At 38.3% G+C, this 21,978-nt stretch overlaps 1 protein-coding gene across 2 annotated transcripts; it reads left to right on the forward strand.

Annotated features, from left to right (window-relative positions):
* The first annotated feature begins 35 nt into the window (after positions 1-35).
* LOC137396124 (large ribosomal subunit protein mL49-like) lies at positions 36-19,654 on the forward strand. 2 transcript variants are annotated; one of them, XM_068082280.1, is made up of 5 exons: positions 36-132; positions 15,696-15,864; positions 17,150-17,280; positions 17,680-17,697; positions 19,045-19,654. In XM_068082280.1, exons 1-5 carry the CDS (start codon positions 43-45, stop codon positions 19,195-19,197), a joined length of 561 nt encoding a protein of 186 aa, XP_067938381.1. In that variant the 5' UTR covers positions 36-42; the 3' UTR covers positions 19,198-19,654. The 2 variants fall into 2 exon arrangements, with proteins under 2 accessions (XP_067938381.1, XP_067938382.1); XM_068082281.1 differs by lacking the exon at positions 17,680-17,697.
* The last annotated feature ends 2,324 nt before the right edge of the window (positions 19,655-21,978 follow it).

A 21,978-nucleotide genomic window follows, 5' to 3' on the forward strand; every position in this document is an offset into this window, starting at 1 on the left:
TGACTTTGGTCTATGTTTGCCAAGCGAGTCACATTTTTAAGCATGGCATTTGCAAAGAGCGCTGTAAATATTTTATTAAATGGTATAAAAAGCAAGCAAACTGTCCAGGCGGTCAAATCAGCACAAATACTGGTTAGATTTTCAGAAATTGTTATGTTTTGTAGCGAAATGTGTGCAAAATATGCTGATTGTTTCTCGTTTTATGTGGCAATCTAAGTCGAATCTCTCGATTCGCTACATACATTTTCTTCCATTTAGTATTATATGATCCTTAAAATAATAGTTCAAGAACAAAATATAATTATAATTTCTTACTTATTTTATGACGTAAATGTTTCGCATTATTTTTACTTGCTTTTACCTTCGGTATGTGTTGCAAAATGACAGCAAGTATGGTATTGTTGTGGAAGTCAGCGCTGACTAACCACTAGCAAGTGGGTTCTGCGTACAAGTTGTCTTATACTGAACGAGTAATAGCTCTCATGCACAACTGTAATTGTTGCAACAAAGTGTCTGGTGAATAATGGTTTTTATTCACACAAGCTCTATAAACATGAGAAGATAGAACAATTAGAACAATTCACTACAATCAAGCGTAATGCTGAAATGAGTTACAATAATAAATACCCAAAACAGTTACACTTGTAAATGTAAGAATGTTAAGCAATATATATGTTACCAAAGATATACAAAGCTGTACAAAGGTAGGTTAATGTTACCACACTGTTCTTAATGCAGGTTAAGGACGTAACTCCCAGTCTTTAGTTCCGTTGTTTGGAGTCCGTATCACTAGCTCTGTGCTCTTTGTTTTCCCATCTTAACACTGAAGCACCATTGCTTATATAGCAAGGGCTGAGTGTTAATCAACGGGCTTTCCACGCAAGCTGGCTTTTAAATTATAGGGCTAATCTGAGAATAGTTGAATGCTTATGGCAATTAAAACAACTCAGCTTAGTAAATCCATCACATTCTCCACCCCTAGATGCAGTGCCGGTATTTTAATATTGGCTCACAAGCGTCGATAAAGGATGGATTAGGGATCCAGCTCCAATGTTGACAACCCTGTTGTAACCTTAGGTTACAATGCTTAGTTATCCTAATAATACAGCTGGTTCGAGTGAGTTGAATGTTTTAAGTGATGGTTGATGCTATAGCAAGGCTCGAGACCGTAGATAAAGGCATCCGAGACTCCCCAAGTGAGTTTCCAAACTTGGTGTCATCGGACATACCAATATCTTCTTTTAAGGCCTCGAAGCTCAATATAACACATGATCCTTCAACCAGGGAGGTTTTCTCAAGGCTCGCCTTGGCCGTTCAGGAAGCGGAACTTGTTCTTCCCAGGACATGTTGAGATCATCAAAATGCTGATCGAGTGCAGCATCTGGTGATGCTGGATTCTCTTCATGCCCGATATGCTCTTCTATATCACTGAGAGAATCATTCCTTGACTGGTCAACATCCGAGCTGGTCCTTGGGCTTCTCAGTTGTCCAGCTGGATCAGATGCCGGCGTGAACAGCTTGAGACGACATTCATTGATTGTTCCTTGACCAGCAACCTTATAAGTGCCGTTGTCAAAGACCTTCTTTACAACGAATGGCCCATTAAACTTTGGTAGTAATTTTGGGTGAATCCCTTTACGTCTCCGTTTGTTTTGCACTAACACCAGATCTCCTTCTTTGAAGATTGCATCCTCCTGTTCAGGTAATCTAGGAGGTAGCATTTGTTGAGTGCGAATCAACTGGTAAGCAGTATCTAACTGGTCTTGCATATGTGAGGCATATTCACTTCGTGTAGTCTCATCGACATGTGTCCCGCCTATTAGCTGGTCAGGTAGCCTACATTCCCGTCCTAGCATCATATAGTTTGCAGTTTCTTCTGTTGCTGCATGTGGGGTTGCCCTAAAGGCCCTCATGATCTGTGGTAGCACAATGTCCCAGTTTTCTTGCGCTTCCATCTGACTAAGTAGAAGACAGCGAAGGGAATCACCCAAGGTTCTATTTCCACGTTCCACCACCCCGTTAGATTGGGGATGATAGGCAGTTGTCCGAGTTTTAGTGATTCTCCACATGGCGCAAAGTTCTGCCATAAGGTCACCTTCGAACTGTGTTCCTCGGTCACTATGGAGCTCTTCGGGTAATCCGAAGTAGCAAAAGATGCGGCTATCTAAAGCTTCAGCAATTATAGGAGCTGTAGCATCAGGTAGAGGTACAGCATCTTGCCAACGGGTGAAATGATCTGTCAACACTAAAATCCATCGGTTTCCTCGAGGGGTGAAAGGCAGCGGTCCAACTAAGTCAATCTCAACCTTTTGCCAAGGACGGCCAACCCAGAGAGGTCTATGACTTGAAAAATGATGCAAACCTCCAGACTTCGCTCGCTGGCATATTTCGCAGCTGTTCACTATACGTCGAACATCAGACGTCATTCCAGGCCAGTACCATGTTAGTCTAAGTCTCCGGAGGGTCCTCAATATCCCGGCATGAAAAAGGGTATGTGTGTTCCATACCACCTGCTTCCGCATGTTCATAGGACAAAGTATCACCTCCCGAGATCTTTTCCCAACAAGTATACGAGTTACCAGCACTTGATCCTCTCTTATTCGCATTAAAGAGAGCATGGTGCTAAGCTTTCGTAATTCTGTACTGCCAAGGTTGACTATAGCTGGATCAAGAGATTGATTCTTGACAGCATTGTAGATAGTCGCAATATCACTTGGGAGCAACTGAGCCTGACACAGTTCATCAGAGCTGGGTGTATCCGACTGTGGCGTTGGTGAAGGTTGGTTGCGACCCCCTTGTTGATTAGAAGAATAATCTAAAGTTGTCTGCTCCTCATCATTCTGGCAGTCATCACTAGTGCTGGAATCTTCTACCATGCAACAACCATCACCGTTAGTTACGATTAAGCTGGCAGTTTGTGAGGACTCTGGTCCACTCCTAGCTGATGCTTTACAGTCTGTACCAACCACTTCATGAATGTGGTTTTCATCCAATAAGTCATCGGCACACTCTTGTGCCATTAACTTCTCTCCAGCAATCCTAGTACACACAGGGTTTTCATTTTGTGCCTGCTTTGATAGTTCATGTCTAATTTGGCCCATGCTTGGTCCTCCACATTGTTTCGTGACTCTGTCGCATTTGGTGCAGTCGTGGCATGGCCTCCTTGATAACCCATCAGCATTCCCATGTTTGCTCCCTGGTCGATGCTCTATGGCTAAGGTGAATTCGTTCAAGATCTCTAACCATCTTGCAACTTGGGCAGACGGCGTAGTCCTCCTGCATAACCATAAAAGTGAAGCATGATCAGTACGAATTTTGAACTCTTTACCATACAAATATGGACGAAAATGAGCAACAGCTTTAACAACAGCTAACAGTTCTCTTCTAGTCACACAATAGTTTTGCTGAGCACGTGACAAAGCACGACTATAATAGGATATTACCCGTTCCTGGCCATCTTGGATTTGAGACAAAACTGCACCAACCCCATTAAGAGAAGCATCTGTGTCCAGGATATAGTCAAGGGCCGGGTTTGGATAACCCAGAACTGGGGCCGTCAGTAGCGACTGCTTCAGTATGTTAAAAGCTGCATGGCACTCCTCGGTCCATTCGAACTTGGCTGTTTTACTGGTTAGCTTTGTCAGTGGTCGGGCTTTGTTGGCAAAGTCCTGGACATACTGACGATAGTAACCAACAGTCCCAAGAAAAGATTGTAGCTCGGTCACATTCTTCGGAGATGGCCAAGTAGCAACAGCAGATATTTTCTTTGGATCAGTTGCTACACCATTACTACTAACTATATGTCCCAAATATGCCACTTCTTCTTGAAAGAGATGGCATTTGGAGGGCTTAAGCTTGAGCTTGGCCGATCGAAACTGAGATAGGACCTCTTCAAGGTTGAGGTAATGTTCTTCGAAGCTGTTACCCATGACTATAACATCGTCTAGATATAGCAGCAAAGTCTTCCAATGCAGTCCATGTAGCACTTGCTCCATCATTCGTTGAAATGTTGCCGGAGCTGCCGTCAAACCAAATGGCAAGACTTTCCATCTCCACAGGCCTTCTCTAACGCAAAATGCCGACTTATCTTTAGCATCTTCATCTAGTGAAATTTGCCAATAGCCGCTCATGAGATCCAGTGTGGAGAAAAGTTTGCTGCCAGCCAAGGCCTCCAGACTTTCATCTATACGAGGCAGGGGGTGAGCATCATGGACTGTAATAGCATTTAATCTGCGATAGTCAATGCAAAACCTCCAGCTGCCATCTTTCTTTTTCACGAGTACAACAGGAGAGCTCCATGCTCCATATGCAGGCTCAATAAGACCGTGCTTTGACAACTCGTGAACTTGCTTGCTGACCTCGGCTTCAGCCCCTAAACTCCTTGGAGCCTGTTTAATTGGCTGTGACATCGCCTTCACAGGGATAGAATGTTTCATTAAAGAAGTCAGTCCTTGATCAGAGTCACCTTTTGAAAAGACATCACTGAAGCTATGCAACAGCTTGGCAATCACTTTGCGTTGCGAAAGCTGAGAACATGCCTCAGTTGCCTCTTCATATAGGCTCTCCAAGTGAGATGGAATAGCAGGGATATTTTCATCTGAGACACGCTTCCTGTGGTTCCAATCCATCATATGAACAGATGAATTAACAATCTGTCCCTTCTCCAAGCTGACACACTGCCCTATAATAGATCCAGCATTAAGGTGACATACTTGCATTGCAGGATTAATGCACCTAACAAAAAATTTCCTTTCTTCACTCCATGTACTCACACTAGCAGCAATAGCTATGCCATGCTTAACCGCAACCCCTGTGTCTTCTACTATGCCAACAGGGGTACAAATGTTATTTAACAACCGACACCGGACCAACTGTTCAGATCTAGCAGGAATAGATTCATTAGCGATTACCTGTACCCTACTAACAAAATCTATACCACGCTGGTTAGTGCATCTAAGGTGTTTACCATTCATCACAACAGTAGTGTCTAAACAACTAACTAAGCAATTATGGCTTACTATAAAGGGCATTCCAAGTATAGCATCTGGTTCAATATCTGCAACAACAAAGTCTAATTCGATTGGTTCCGACCTTAATCTGCCAGCTAATTTTATCTGTCCATAAAATTTCAAACCAGATCCATCTGCCAGAGTGCCTGTAGTGTGTTCAAATGCCAGCAATCCACCAAGAAACTTCCGTGGCAGCCTATCAAACATTCTCCTTGCCAGCAAGTTGAGGGTACATCCACTGTCTACTAAATAGTGTATTGAACAGCCCTCAACTTTTCCTGGAATATAGAGTGCAGAAGCAGTGGCTGCAAAATTTATACAAGGATGCTCTGCATCAACCCTAGTACTGCAATTAGATTGACCTACCGGAGGGTTCGCAGCATCTCCAGAGCAATGAAGAGGCAAGGGAAGCAAATCAGGTTTCCTAATGATTGGTTTTAATTGTGACAACTCACCAGGACTGTCTGCTTGGCTCACCCTTGTTTCTCTCCTGTCCTGCCTATTTGGTTTTCTGTAACGGGTATCTGACACCGGTCCACCCACTTTACCCGTAATCTTAGGAGTGAACCTTGCTAGTTTTCCTGATTAGGATTTTTGGATGGTGGTGGTCTTTTCTTCCGTACTTTACAACTCCGCATCAGATGGGAAGAGTCTCCACATATGAAGCAACGTCTGGCTCTATGAGACTTGACATTGGTTGTGTCAACACTTCTTTGCTCTAGAGAAGCAATACGGGCAGACTGATTTTTTATCAGCTTTGTCTGTTTTTCCAGTTCTAATGACATGGAGAACAGAACCTCAGCCAGATCCGTTTCAGAGTTGTCTTCTGCAGCTTTGCCACTAGTACCGCTTGGATTATCTATTTGGGTAACTCTTGGAGGATTTCTAGTTCTTGAGGGTACTGGTTGACGCCCAGCTATTTCATAATGTTTTGCTGCGGTAATGGCTTCCTCCAGATTTGAAGCCTTGACCAGCAGCAGGTGCCGCCGAAGTGCAGGGTCATTCACGGCTCGCTGGAAGTGTTCTAAGGCCATCTCATTCTCGACAGCACACCCAAGACCACCATAGGCTAACTTTGACAGCCTCTCTACTCTGTTACCCAATGATAGGTAATCTTCTCCTGCTCGTTGGTGTAAATAGTGCAGCTGTTCTCTTGCTTCGGATGCAGACAGTCCAAACATCTGTAGCAGCTTCCTATTTACCTCAGCAACCGTTTCAGCTCTTCCACAGTCTTTGGCTGTTTGCTCTAAGCAGGATCTTAGTTGTATTAGTGCGACTCGGTCATCCCATCGGCTTACATCACAAATTTCAGTAAATTGTTGTATAAATAAGTTTATATCTCCATGCCCATCAAAGTGTGGTAACCTGAGATCCACTCGACCACTGAGTGTATAGTTAGGAACCTCATCCTTCTTTGAAGTAGGCTCGACCAACCTGGTTGACTGTAGCTGCTCCGTTGGTCGGGGAGTGGAAACAGGAGGATGTGCCAAATTGTGGAGTCCTCCTGCTGCTGAAGAAGATATGCGACTGCTGGCAGCCTGTCTGTCCTGCAGTTCCAACACATATTTCCGGTACATATCGTCAATGAAGGTCATCCCATCAACGTGTACTGATGTATCGGAGTGCATGACTTGCTTGGGCTGTTTCTCATCAGTATCAGTAAATGGATTAGTCGCGTCCAAGAATGGCTTACTTATCGGCAGAAATGGATTAGTAAACATTCTGGAGTCTCCGCCTTGAGCCATCTCTTTCCAGAGAGCTGTTCAACAATCACTAGGTTGTGCGTACAGCTAAACTTTCAGTAGCAACAGGATTACAGATATCCCACTGCTGCCACCAATGTTGTGGAAGTCAGCGCTGACTAACCACTAGCAAGTGGGTTCTGCGTACAAGTTGTCTTATACTAAACGAGTAATAGCTCTCATGCACAACTGTAATTGTTGCAACAAAGTGTCTGGTGAATAATGGCTTTTATTCACACAAGCTCTATAAACATGAGAAGATAGAACAATTAGAACAATTCACTACAATCAAGCGTAATGCTGAAATGAGTTACAATAATAAATACCCAAAACAGTTACACTTGTAAATGTAAGAATGTTAAGCAATATATATGTTACCAAAGATATACAAAGCTGCACAAAGGTAGGTTAATGTTACCACACTGTTCTTAATGCAGGTTAAGAACGTAACTCTCAGTCTTTAGTTCTGTTGTTTGGAGTCCGTATCACTAGCTCTGTGCTCTTTGTTTTCCCGTCTTAACACTGAAGCACCATTGCTTATATAGCAAGGGCTGAGTGTTAATCAACGGGCTTTCCACGCAAGCTGGCTTTTAAATTATAGGGCTAATCTGAGAATAGCTGAATGCTTATGGCAATTAAAACAACTCAGCTTAGTAAATCCATCACAGTATTTTGCCTATGGAAACGGTGCGTTCGTCTGGTATTCCGTTGTACTAAACTCGCTAAGCAATCTCTGGTTGCTGATTGGATATGGCTGATTTGTTTTTTTTCAATTTATCCGGTGGTGCAAGGTCTTTTCTCAATTTATGCAGTTACATGTGGGTAGGTTTTGCAGATGGTTTTGCATCGTTAACCCATTCAGGACTAATTAGTTATTGGTTGACTGCCCCCCAGCCTAATTAATTTTTCAGTAGCCTTACAATTAAAATAGAGCTACACAAAATTGAGTATAACTAGAGTTCTTTTCAAAATAATCTTGATTTGTTTTTTGCAGCTTAACAAAGACATTCCAGGCTACAATTTGATATAAATGTCTGTGCACCTTTACAAATTCTACTAACCACAAATTCTAATACTTCCGTGAACTATTTTTTAATCAAAATCATTTTTCATGTTTCATAGCAGCTCACAAGCGGTTTTTTGGTACTGACATTGTTGGACCTATGCTAGATTGATAGCAAACTTTACCAGCAGCAAATAAAAAAAAAATTCTCAATTCCAAGCAGTAGAACAGGTGTTACGAGCTTACCAACACTACGTCACTGACAGTTTTATCAATAATATAATCAAACAATTTGTTAATTTATATTGAAATGCATTGCAGAAGTTATTATGAATATATTATGCATAAAAAAGATACTCAAGTTACCAGCTAACAGACAATCACCAGCAAAGAAAGTAGGCCCCTATGTGTAAAAATACAGCAGAATATATTGTAAAAAATACAGTAAAAGTGAATATGCGTGAAAATAAAACAATATATACATGTATAATATGGGTGTGTTCTTAAAAAAAACGATGACACAGTGAGAGTTATTTGATGCCAACTACACATGCATATTTGCTCCCATTATAAGTTAGTTGATGCGGTATTCATCAGATATTGGTGTTGAAGCCCTAGGCTCATCATCAATGGCATCATCACTCACAAGCCCTTGCCTGTTTTCACCTACATGTAGCAAATATGATCGGTAGTAAGCAACCTATTTGCTTTCCAACTTCTCGTACAGCCTAGAAAAAATTGCGCTTTAGTAGCTTTTCAGGGTGAATACCTGATAAAAAATTGAAAATAAGTAGTCTACTGCAGCTAACAATTGGTAATACAAATTGCAAATATTTTTTGATACTGTAGATATAAATACAGAAAGTCATGAAGATGATTACTTTGGTAAGTGTCCCCAATCAACCAATATTAGAGCCTAGTGGTTGGGGCTAATTTATAGTAGATGTTGAGGTTGAGAACTATATGCTTGACTAACTGTGGGTTGAACAATTGGATATAAATGAAATAAGAAATTTTTATTATCTTGTAGTTCTACAAGGAAATCATAAAATTATTATTTATTATGGGGTAATAGAGTGATGAGTTCATGCTGCAAAAAGATCTAAATTTTATTGGATTGAAAATGTTATAATCATGTGTATCATGAAAAAATCCATATCTTACACTGTTAGAATAAAGTTTGTTTGAAATTCACAAGAAAAAATTCAGCTTTTTATTTTTTTTTTTCAGTAAAATTCAATAAATAGCCACATAAAACTTAGCTTCTTCTATCAGAAAGTTTTCATTTTCTTCTTGAACATTACTTTCGTTGCTATTTTCTTCCTATGAGCTGATTACCACATCTAATTCACTTAAAATTTTTGCCATCGTTCGGATAAACCTTCCAAAATGGCGATCAACAAATTTTCAAAACAGTTGATATCTATCACGTAATTTGTTAGTTAAAACTTTCGTCCAGTCACATACTCGATATCAAAATGATGCCCAAGCTCTTAAACTTCGTATGGTGAATGAATAAAACCGATATACCTAAACAGCTAAGCAATAGAGTGAATCAAAATTTAACCCGTAGAGTCCGGGAACGAGCCCTGGAGAACACAACTCTTCCCGTAGTAACTGGGAACAGGCCTGAATGGGTTAAGCTCAACCTCATCAATGATATACAGCCCCCCCCATGTGGGGGCTGTATATCATTGATCTCATAGCTTTGCAAGGACTAACATATTGAGTGATTTTCGACAATGTGTGTAGCTTTCGAGGAACCAATAAATCATTGTCAGGCTTGGCTTTTGGCAAGAAATGAAAGATTCACCTAAATGTGTTGCCATATTTGTGCGTCTAAATAAACATTCAGATTTATTGTGTGAATTAAGAAATAACACATCAAAATAGTTAAATACAAGTATTGCCAGTCACCTTCAGCAAAACGAGGATAAAGCAATAAATCGCAAAACGTTTAAGAATAGGCCTACACAGAGCTTACATTGTGCGCAGGGTAAGCTAAAATCACTGGCATATAAAACATAGTGCAAGTTAATCATCAGGTGCACCATAAAAAGAAATATAGATCTTAGATGTGGTACAGCGTTAATCTGTGAGATATATGCTTAACCTTGATAAAGATGCAACATTGCGTTTGCACTCAAGTTACAGTCATACCTTGACATACGAGCTTAATGCATTCCGGAGTTAGTATGTCAATGAACTAGTATGTCAATTTTCTCATATCTCAAAGCGCTATTTCATATAACAAACAACTAAATATAAATTAATCTATTCTAATCATCCGGAAAAAACACCTATAAACAGGATATTACAATGGAAAAATGTGTTTTTAGTTCCTTTAATTCACTACCTACACTCACAAAGTAAATACAGTCATACTTCGATTTACGAGCTTATTGCATTCCGAGACTGAGCTCGTATGTCAATTTACTCGCATGTTGGTGCAATTTATTTATATATAGAACAATTAAATACATACATATATATATATATTGATTGGTTTCCATACTCTAAAGAAATGCAAATAAAACACTCAAGACAAGATATTGTAGCAGAAAGAACATGTTGGTTATTGTCCCAACTTACCACATGCTTTTAAAAAGCAACAAATAAAAAATAATGCAAGGAAATGTGATTAATTGAAGTGTAAAATTAAATACATACAATAGCAGTTAACGCTAGCATTTGCCAGGGAGGGAGAGATAAGTTATCCTTCATTACAACAGTTGACTTTAATAAATTTGGATATTATCAAAGTCTTAAAAGACAAACTTAGAAGCAAACCTAAAAGCAAACTTTTATTTTTAACTTAACGTAATTAAAATTTCTTCGGCGTTCATAGTTTTAAGTTTCTCGCTGGTTAGCTAATTTTTCTTTTGTTTCGCTCTCACGGCCGGCCGTTTTAAGAGAAACCTATCAAAGGACGTTTGCCTTTGTCGCCCTTTCTGCATGTTGCGATAAGGACGAACACGGGTGTCGTCACAAAGGGTTAATGCACGACCAGTAGCCAACTTGTCCGAATGTCTATTTTTTATAGTTTTAATAGATAGCACCGGTCTTTTCACATAGCATCGTTTCAGTTACGCTGTCACCGGCCAATTGTTTATCTTTTATCCAATGCCAGAGCAGTCTCTCCATCAGCGGTCGGGAAGATCACTGCGCCGTTTAGAAACTATGGTTAGTCTTTTTGAAAATTAAATGCCCTGAATATATTTCTTCTGTTTGATAATTGTGGATGTATTTCTGCATGCATACACATTTCGCATATTTTTCAATAATTTTCCGTTTAATATCAATTGTTATCATTTGCGTTTTCTTTGCATTATCTTTCATTTTACTGGCAAACTTTCGGTCTATGCACAGTACTTTTAATTCACATAATTCTGCACTGAAAAAATCGCGCACAAAAACAGTACAAAAGTATAACCTGAGCAGTTGAAAAATACAGAGTAATGTTGTTCTCATAAAACACCTCCGACATACTTCGCAACCGACTCATGTGCGCGTATCTCAAACATGGCTCGTATGTTAGCGCTAAAACTTGCTTAAAAGCTGGCTCATATCACAAGTTTCTAGTACGTTTGGGCACTTGTAAGTTGAAGTATTACTGTACTATCTATCATGTGGTTATGGTCTGCAATAAAATGTGACATTGTTATGTACAGTACTGTATGAGTTCTTGCCTTTGAGACAGATGTAGTGGCTAACAGTGGTGAGAGAGGGAGAGAGAGAGGGAGGGAGGTAGGGAGGGAGGTAGGGAGAGAGACTTGATGGCAACACGTTTGGTACACTAAATCTTTGTGGCACTATATAATATAACATAAACTTGAAATTTAACTCAAGTGAGTTAGCCTACTAAACACACATTTAAAGGTTGACTTGCAACAAAATTCACATTACAGTTATTTGATATCAAAAGATTCACCATGTCTTACTCTGTTGTGTTGTAGGTGCCAAATATGTGGGAATGTGAATACAAGCTCTTAAAAGCTAAAAAACGAACAGTTAATGGCAGCCACATGAGACCACCGTAATTTGGATTCTCTTTCCAAAACGGCTCAAATGTGACGTAGCTGTGATAGATGGTTTCTGTTTACACTTTCATGCAACCTTATTCGTCGAAATCTTTTCACAAATATACTTCACGCATTCAATAAAACCATGTCTATTGTTCTTATGTGTCTATTTTCTCGTCATTGTAATGCTGTCACTTTCAGCACTGATATCTTATAACTTATCGTAAAAATTTGTTTAATTTTTTAACCTTACCTTGAAGGAGTACATATCATTGTCTGATAATAATGATGAGCTTGTTGGTCACCTGTGATAATCGAAAAGTGGTGCAAAAATTATTTGCGAAGTATTGGGTCACATGATCAAATTACGACTTGTCGATTAGACCAGGCCGAAACAAAACTGTAAAGTAGCGAGCATCTATATTTGATACAGGGTCTTCGGTAAAACCCGAAGTGTTTGTCATAAACTAGTGCTACGATAAGTTTATATTGAGCTTTTTATTAGCCATTCAATTCACGTGAGAACATCACGTGACAAGACAATAACCAAACTATCATAACTATGTCAGAAAAATAAATAGATTCCAATCTACGGCGGCTTTTCGTTTTTAAGCTTTTAAAAGCTTGTAATCACATTTCCACGTATTTGGCACCTACAACACAACAGAGTAAGACATGGTGAATCTTTTGATACCAAATAACTGTAATGTGAATTTTGTTGCAAGTCAACCTTTACAGAAGGGATTAAATTTTACACTAAATTTAATTCTAGTTCTGTTTAATTTTTGTTATCTTCTTCTGCTCTGTGCTTTTCACTTCGTTTTAACTATCATGTTAGATAGCCTTTTTAAAACTTCCCAACAAAAAAAACCGAGTGATGTTGTTCTCAGAAACAGCCTCTCGCATACTTGACCACATCGAGAACCAGCTCATATGCTTCATTCTTAAGACAGAAACTTGGTCAAAATTTTGCTCACGTCCCAAATTTCTCGTATGTCGAGGTATGATTGTACTTGATTTAGATGCTGTCGCATAATTGATTTACCTATTCTGTTGGTAGATAATTTTAATAGATTGAAATGACTGCGCAGTGAGAAGGGATACTTGCACCACGCATGTATTGGTTTCAAACAGTTCAGGACAAGGATTAAAATTTTTTTTTATATTTTACCAAAGTATAGTGCTTCTCATTATTATGAGGTTTGTAGCTTCTCTGCCAATATTAATAAGGATCCGTGAAACAGAAAAATACTTGCTGTTAATTCATATTCATTTTTGAACTATTCAGCAAAATAATTGTCTACACAAAAAGGTTGCAAATCCTATATGACTGAATATATATTCCAAATATTATATGACTGATCAACAAACATTATCAAAAATGGATAGCCAGTCTATGAGCATAGATTTCTTTGTACTGACAACTTCATCTGATCACCTGCAAAAATATTTACATGCTGAATCAATAGAAAAATACTGAGAAACACATAAAAAAAGTTTTCCTTTTCCAACTACAGTCAATGGACATCGATTGCTAGTCATTGAAACTTAATTCATCCATGTATAGACATTGATATAGACCGAGGGATGTTTTAAAAATGCAACTCATTTGCACACTGAAGTTTGTAGCCAACCCTTCACTTTGGGACAGATGATAATGTTAAACCATTGCAAAGCCCTTGGTTGTTTGAGTCACTGAAAAGTAACATGTCAAATAAAAAAAGTAAGGAAGGCATGATGAAATACAAAACTAGATAAAATCTAGATATATACATGTATATAATCCCAATATCTTTTAGATATTTGCTCTGTTGCCATGGCTGTCTTACGGGAATGTTGTCGTTTCACTGTGTTTTTGCTCTTTGTCGAGCGCCTAACAAATTGGAAATTGTTTTGCTGGTGGTTCACTAGTGTTTGCTATAGGATATCAACTTACATAGCTTCAAGATTTGCATTCTCTCTACTCATGATTATATAACGAATTGTCTTTTTAGTAGATTACTATTTTTCAGTCCACTAAAGTTATTAATTATTTACTTATAATTATAGAAAGCTTTATAGTAGTCCTCGACTGGAGTCTGAATTGCTACCTGCTCGGAATCTTCTCCAACTGAAAATTTTTCAACGCTCACTCGCCTCTGTTATGCACTTTGATTAAAAAATCAATCAGAGTAATCTAGAGCTTAACTGGGTCCCAACTAGCACCATCCATTTGTTTGGAAAAAGCATCATAAACTAAATGTATAACCTATATATATATATCTCACTGTTTGTCATTTGTATGTCCAGTTATAGCCATAGAGTTATATGAATGAAAAATCTACTTCACACCAGATTTGTGAATCGGATTATTCGTTCAAATCCATATTCTCAAGACTTTAAAAAACTCCCCTTGTTGATGTGTTACTGTAGTTAGATACAAAAAACCTTGTAGTTGACTAGCGATGTGGCTGAAGGTTTTTACATGTGGTTAGGGTATGGACTAGGATTGCACGATAGCTCGATAGTCGATTTCGATAGTCGATAGTTGTCTTCTCGACATGAATATGTTGCCTATTTTTAGCCTATCAAAACATCCGAAGCAAACATATCGTTATCGAATAATAAAAAATAATATAACCCAATGGTTATCGCCTTCGGATAGCTCGAACACATGGTTAACTCGAACGGATTTTGTTTGGTCCGTTCCCACGCTATGATAAATTGCTTTAGATAACTCGACCTCAACTTGGTTAACTCGAACAGTTTTTTGCCCAATGGCTGCTACGACGGTTGTTATCGCTTTAGAGTATCACTTTTTTTCAAGCCATAGAGATAAACCTCAACTTTTAGTAGTTCTTAGACGACGTTATTACCATCATCAGCAAAATATTCTCGTTAACGACTTTTCAAAAGGTTTGCAAAAATCAAATTTTGCCAATCATCCGCTTAGCGATGGCCCTCCGAAAGCTGAGAAAAGTGAGCAAACCTTCGAAGAAAAATCGGCAAACATGATCTTGGTTAAAACAATGATATACAGCTCCCTGTATATCATTCCTTGGGGCTGTATATCATTCCTGGGGGCTGTATATCATTCCTGGGAGCTGTATATCATTCCTGAGGGCTGTATATCATTCCTGGGGGCTGTATATCATTCCTGGGGGCTGTATATCATTCCTGAGGCTGTATATCATTCCTGGGGGCTGTATATCATTCCTGGGGGCTGTATATCATTCCTGGGGGCTGTATATCATTCCTGGGGGCTGTATATCATTGGTTAAAATGCTCAAAAAAGATGTCTTTTTTCTGAGCATTTCAACAGCGATCAAGTTTGGCTAATTTTAATCTGAAAACGTCCTAGCAATCACATCACTTCAAACAACAAACTAATCTCAAGTGATAGAAAAGCCTCTATACTTTCTGATTAATTTTTTTTAAACTTTACACTAGAAGCCTTTTAATTTGCAACAAGCCATCTATGCGTTTGATTTATATATAGTTTGTATATGTACATTTATCTACTAATAAAATACATGGACTTGTGACAGTGCTCTGATCACTTGAACGCTCTGATAACTCGAACACCTTTTCCTATTCCTTCCCACAGTCCTCGATCTTTTCAGGCACAATAATTCGATAGTTTTACCAGCTGCAAAGTCACTCGATAACTATCGGTGAACTCTGTCTGCTCATTGATAATTCGATACTATTGCTATCGGTGGGACAACTCCAACCATAGTCGATAACACCTTTTCAAACAACAAATGCCATCTCTAGTATAGACCTTAATGAAGAAAGGTTTTAGAGTGCTGTAATTATATCTTTCATTGAAAGAGAGTGCTGGATGAACAATCATTGAGGCATTCTCGTAGTCATGAATTTGAAGTTGACCTTCATTATACTTCAACCTGAAGGCTTATGTATTACTTTTTACATGTAGAATACAAGATTCTACTGCTGCCCACAGAATGAGTACACTTATGAGGTGACAAAGGATCCTAAAGAGTGGGCTAATGTCGAGGTCCTTATAGCTGATCCAATCGTACCTCCAGTTCCCAAGTTTTCAGACGGGGATTTACCAACTCCGTCTGGTTGGATCCCTCCTAAAGGTGACCTACTTTAGGTTTTTGATAATATTTTCTTAAAATTATTTCATAGCCCACTAAATAAAAGTAATGTTGAATGTTTCTCATCAGTGGTTCTGCATCTTCATTGGCCCCCTGCTAAGTTGTATTGAAAGGTTTGGTTAAAGTCCCACTAGACCTCTGGACAGAGTCTCGCTTTTTCATAGAAGATGGCTGCTCTATTGGAGGACATTTTACCTGCTCCCTTGATATCAAATTACTTCATACACTTATGACCCTCATTTCAGTTTTCCCTTGATTCCAGTATGTACCTACTATTATATATAGTACATGTATATCATGTGTATCATTTAAAGTACATTATATATAGTATATGTATATATTATATATGTACCTACTATTGTACTACTACTACCTACCTTCTTTATCTTTTTATCCTTAGTCTCTTTGTACCCATCTCCACAGATACCCTGTAGCCTCTGTAAAATATTGGTAACTAGTCAAATGCACGGCATTGCACGGGTAATCAGATAATTACCTAATAACTTTGAGTAACTTACTTGGAACGCTAGATCTTTACTAAAATCTTTACTAACACAATACCAGTGTTTTGAGCCAATCGTTATGAGTAACGGTCTACAGTGGTAGGTATTAACTCTAAGCAAACACTTTAATCTTAACCAATGTAATGACTACTTGCCCAATGAAACCATTGCATTTCGTGTAGCTTAATGGTTCTGTTCGCTGCCTCTAGATTTGGTTCTGAGATCAAATCCAGTGTCATGTAGATTTTTCTTTGCTAGAGTTGCTATATATTGCTATAAATGAACGCAGGGTTTAACAAAAAGACAAATACTGAGATTTATAAATATAAATGGTAGACTAGTTTTTAAAAATCTAATATTATAGTTTGAATCTTTTTTTACTGCATTATCATTTAAATAAAATTTTGAATGTGATGTCATGAGAATTTTGTACGGGAACCTGGCGGAAGACACGGAGCGTATGCAAGTGTAGTTTGGATGAAATCAACCAATAAATGTAGAAACGCCTAGGGTTTACTCAGACAAACAGACACATAATTAATAAAGCCCACTAGTACAATGACAATGTGGGCTTTATTAATATGGATTAGGCAACCCACAATTTTAGGCTTTAGCCACATATTTTATGCAAGAAGGTTATTGCCCTTGTACAGGAGGACCATCACTGCTTTTTGCTTCTATAAGGAAAATCGTTGGTCACTGTAAGTTTAATGGCTATTTTTTGGTGGGCCGTTTCATCGCAAAGGTTGAGATTTTTATTACAGATACCGCATTCACAAGTTGGCCATATTCAGTGTCGCGAACTAAGAACCATATGCTGCCTGTCTACTTGAAGCAGTCCAATGTCACACCTGTAAAATTCACCCAGGTTGGAAAGATCAGTGGTGATATATGGGTGAGTGTCGGGAGTGTTTATGGTACTTACTACTACAGTCCAATGTCACACCTGTAAAATTCACCCAGGTTGGAAAGATCAGTGGTGATATATGGGTGAGTGTCGGGAGTGTTTATGGTACTTACTACTACAGTCCATTGTCACACCTGTAAAATTCACCCATGTTGGAAAGATCAGTGGTGATATATGGGTGAGTGTTGGGAGTGTTTATGGTACTTACTAAAGGATTAGAGAACGGCTGAGAGACAGTTATTAAAGTATCTGCCCCCAACTCATCAGTTGAGGCTCAACTCCCACCTGGTCTTTGCTAGCTTAAGTTCTGCATCTTGCATTGAAGAGTCATTGCATCTTACTTGTTCTAGAGAGACTCTTTGAAAGTGACAAGTGATAATTTTGCAGGTTGTCTACAACTTTACGGTAGGCTATGTAGCAATTTGCTGAATGAGTAATACATGAAACAGAATCAATTGTTGATTGCTAGCTTAGGATTTGTCTTCTGTTTTTATTTAAAGTTACTTCTAGTTAAAAAGCAGACAACTCATTTATATGTAGCTAGGTACAGTCAAACATGGATAACTTGAACTTCATGGGACCTAGCGAAAGTGTTCGAATTATCAGAGCGTTCAAGTTATCAGAGCATTGTTACAAGTCCATGTATTTACTTATTTATTAGTAGATACATGTACATATACAAACTATAATATAAATCAAAAGCACAAATGGCTTGTTTTAAATTAAATGCTTCTAATGTAAAGTTTAAAACGTTTTTATCAAAAAGTATAGAGATTTTTCTATCACTTGAGATTGGTTTGTTGTTTGAGGTGATGTTATTGCCAGGACGTGTTTTAGATTGACATTGGCAAAACTTGATCGTTGTTGAAATGCTCAAAAGAAAAGACATCTTTTTCTTATGAGCGTTTTACCCACGATCAATTTTGCCGATTTTTCTTGAAGTTTATGCAAAGATTACCTCACTTTACCTTGCTTCCGAAGGGCGATCGCTAAGCGGATATTTGGTATAAATCAAATTTCACCAAACCTTTAGAGAAGTCGTTGACAAAAATATTTTGCCAATGGCGGTAATAGCGACGCTTATGAATTACGAAAAGTTGAGGTTTACCTCTACGGCTTGGAATAAAGTGATTTTCTAAAGCGATAACAACCGTTTCGGTAGCCGTTGGGCAAAAAACAGTTCGAGTTAACAGTGTTGAGTTTAAGTTATCTATAGCAATTTATCATTACGTGGGAACGGATCAAAGAAACCGTTCGAATTAACCATGTGTTCGAGCTATCCGTGGGCGAGTTATCCATGTTTGACTGTGTTATTGACCTATTAGTGTTGGCACAACTATGGCATTAGCAGCAGCGATGTTAGATTTATTTTCTATATAATAAGAGCTTGAAGTTGTAATCCTTCTTTGCAGAGATTCTGTATGGAAAAAACTGAGCCAGCTTTAAATTATTCTAATAGCGGGAATGTGTAGTAAAACTTTTGGCAAGCTAGGACAGGTTATTGGCTGCTTATTAACGCTTCTAAATAAGTAAATAGGTCCATGCCTCTTTCAGTGGTTCATGTATTGCCAAGAAACCCAAGGCTAGACATGCTGCCAGTTCTTTGCAGTCAGCCCTTTGCTGCCAGTCCTTTGCTGCCAGTCCTTTGCTGCCAGTCCTTTGCTGCCAGTCCTTTGCTGCCAGTCCTTTGCTGCCAGTCCTCTGTAGGAACTGTATAATTGTTCCGTTTTATTATCACTGCTTTTTTCACAGGCTCTTGATGAAGCTTTGAGAGCTCACTTGGAAGAGGTGGACCCAGATAGCTCCCCTATTCTCACTCAAGTACATGAGCCGGGCAGGTTTATTCGAATCAGAGGTGTCTATACAGATACGGTCGCACAATTTCTTCTCGACAAAGGTTTCTAGAATTTTTTGGATGTCTACTGTTAAGTTATTCGTCAACTGGTCTGTGGACGGATGAACGATTTGCAAAGGGCTGGCACGCACTGAGGTGTCACTGAGCTGTCACCTAACTGTCACTATGCTCTCATTGTGCAAACAACAATATTTGCTATGCGATTATTCGTTTCTGTTTGCAATCTGTTTGAGCATTTTTTAAACCCATTTTGTTTTACCATCTGTAAACATGTGGTGCCAATCGCAGCCCACAGATTATTATTTCACATAACATCTCAGTGTTATATTTATATTCTATCTTCCTTGACCTTCCTTTACTTTCTACTTCAGTCATTTTGTCATGTAATTTCACTGAATCAGCATAAACATACTTGGAAAAACTAAAGATTATAATTTTCACTCTGCTGGTGTACCACTGAGGCTGTGAAGGTTGCTGTCAGGATGCTTATAAACTCTGTTATTATCTCCATGACTAGATTGCAATCCTGTCTGCCTTTCTACTTAGCTTCTGCTTTAGTGAGCTTGGGCAAGATAATTTTTGAGCAGACAGAAAATGTAACCTGCAACTAGCGGAATGTTTCTGCAGAGATGGATAATAGTCATGTTCTAGGTGTAAACTTGCTGAATTTCCGGCATCGCACGGGTGATAAAAGTTTTTGCACAGAAAATTTATTTTTAATCAACTTAAACAACATTTACATGTACCATTCTAAATAGTAAATGCAGGTGTTCAAGCAGCTAGATGAAGCTCGTGTATTTTAACCAATCGCCATTCAAAATTGGCACATGTAATAAGTGTGTGCAGAATTATTCTACAGTATGGCTAGAAGGCTATGTGGCATAGTGGATAGCACGCCTGTCTGTTGCAGAACTGGGATTTCCGAGGTCAATTCTAGGGTGAAGCGGTCTTTTCTTTCCTAAAGCTTTATTGCCATAACTGGACATACAGACGACAGACCAACAAACAAATGACAAATACTCAGATTTATATATAGATAGACAAAGATGTTTGGATTTTCATTTTAAACCTAGAAAATGTTGTAGAACTGTAAATTGTAAAACAAGGTTGATTGCGGATAGCCTTAGGCTGAACTTGTTTAGGCAGTCAGGTCAGCAAAACACTTGAGGCAGAAATATAGAATGAACATACATGTGAAACATACGGCTGCATTTCAAAATGAGTTTATTGCATCTTCTAGTTTGCTCCAAATCTGTAAAACACGCTAATACATGTATTTGATAAAAAAATATCAAATTTTTGCCACGAGTTGTCAGTAAAAACAGGAACAGGTTCTAAGGATGATTACAATACTCTGTTGCTCCATGAGACTAGATGTACCATAGATATACCATAGATGTACCATAGATATACCATAGATGTACCATAGATATATCATAGATGTACCATGGATATACCATAGATGTATTATAAATATACCATAGATGTATCATAGATATACCATAGATGTATCATAGATATACCATAGATATATCATAGATGTACCATGGATATACCATAGATATACCATAAATGTACCATAGATATACCATAGATATATCATAGATGTACCATGGATATACCATAGATATACCATAGATGTACCACAGATATCCGTTATATTCAGCCATATTTATCTCGCGGACACCTATGACTAGAAAAATCAACCCAGCAGCATATTACAGTCTTGCATGACACGTTCTCAGCATCATTTCATTTGGGTTGTCTTAAAACATGTTGTTTAAGCAGGTGAGATGCATCTTAATATTTCTGCGTAAAGAGGCTTTTGAACTCAGAAGCTGCGATAAGAACAGAGTCTATGATGAGCTGACTTGTTGAGTCTCACGTACTGCGTGAAGGAAGAGTGTTCATTGACCATTCGAAGGCTTGCTGTGCTGTCAACTCTCTGACCTCTTACGCGAACTCTCCTGTTTAATCTTTTATCTTCGCTTGCTGGAGCCTCTGGTGGCAGACTAAGCTTAACCGGCCTCACTGCCTGTCGGAGCAGCTGAGAGAAATGAGATTGTAATGGCATGCTTGCCAAAATTCTTTCTTTGTTACTCGCCTCACGATGTTGGTGGGTGGCAGCGAGTCTGTTGAGGGCATCAGGGTTATTCCTGCGGAGACCAAATCTAACCTTGCCTACTAGATGGGAGTCACAAACGGGTTCAGATTCTTCTGAAAAATGAATATAATATAATGATTTAAATAATATATTGATAAAATATAATGATATAAATAATATATTGATAAAATATAATGATAAAGTATATTGATTAAACAATATAAATATAATGATAAAATATGATATAAATATAATGATAAAATATAATAGTATAATATAATTATATAACATAATAATATAATGATAAAATACAATTATATAAATATAAGGCAGAAGTTATTTAGCAAATGAGAAAGTCCTGAGATAAAGCTTTCTCTGACTCGTACGACCTTTAAACTTTGCTCATTCTTGTACTTGCTACTATTATAGGTAAAGTAGTATGCTATAACTGATATGTTATACATACCAGCAATCTTTATATGTATAATTGATATCATGGTTTAAACGACTGTAACTTAGCCACAACAAACAGAAAAAATTGGAACAACACCAATCACAGAGAAAAACCTGACGAGTGCAGACACACCAAACAGACTTGTCATGACCCTAAAATGAAACAACGACCTGGATTTTGAAATAAGTAACCTTAACCTATTCCAACACTCTAGTTAGTGTGTATATAGATACATATGTATGTATACGTGTGCGCGTGTTTGTAAATACATAT

Source organism: Watersipora subatra, chromosome 5 (genome assembly GCF_963576615.1).
Source record: "Watersipora subatra chromosome 5, tzWatSuba1.1, whole genome shotgun sequence".
In the NCBI taxonomy this organism is placed as follows: Eukaryota; Metazoa; Bryozoa; class Gymnolaemata; order Cheilostomatida; family Watersiporidae; genus Watersipora; species Watersipora subatra.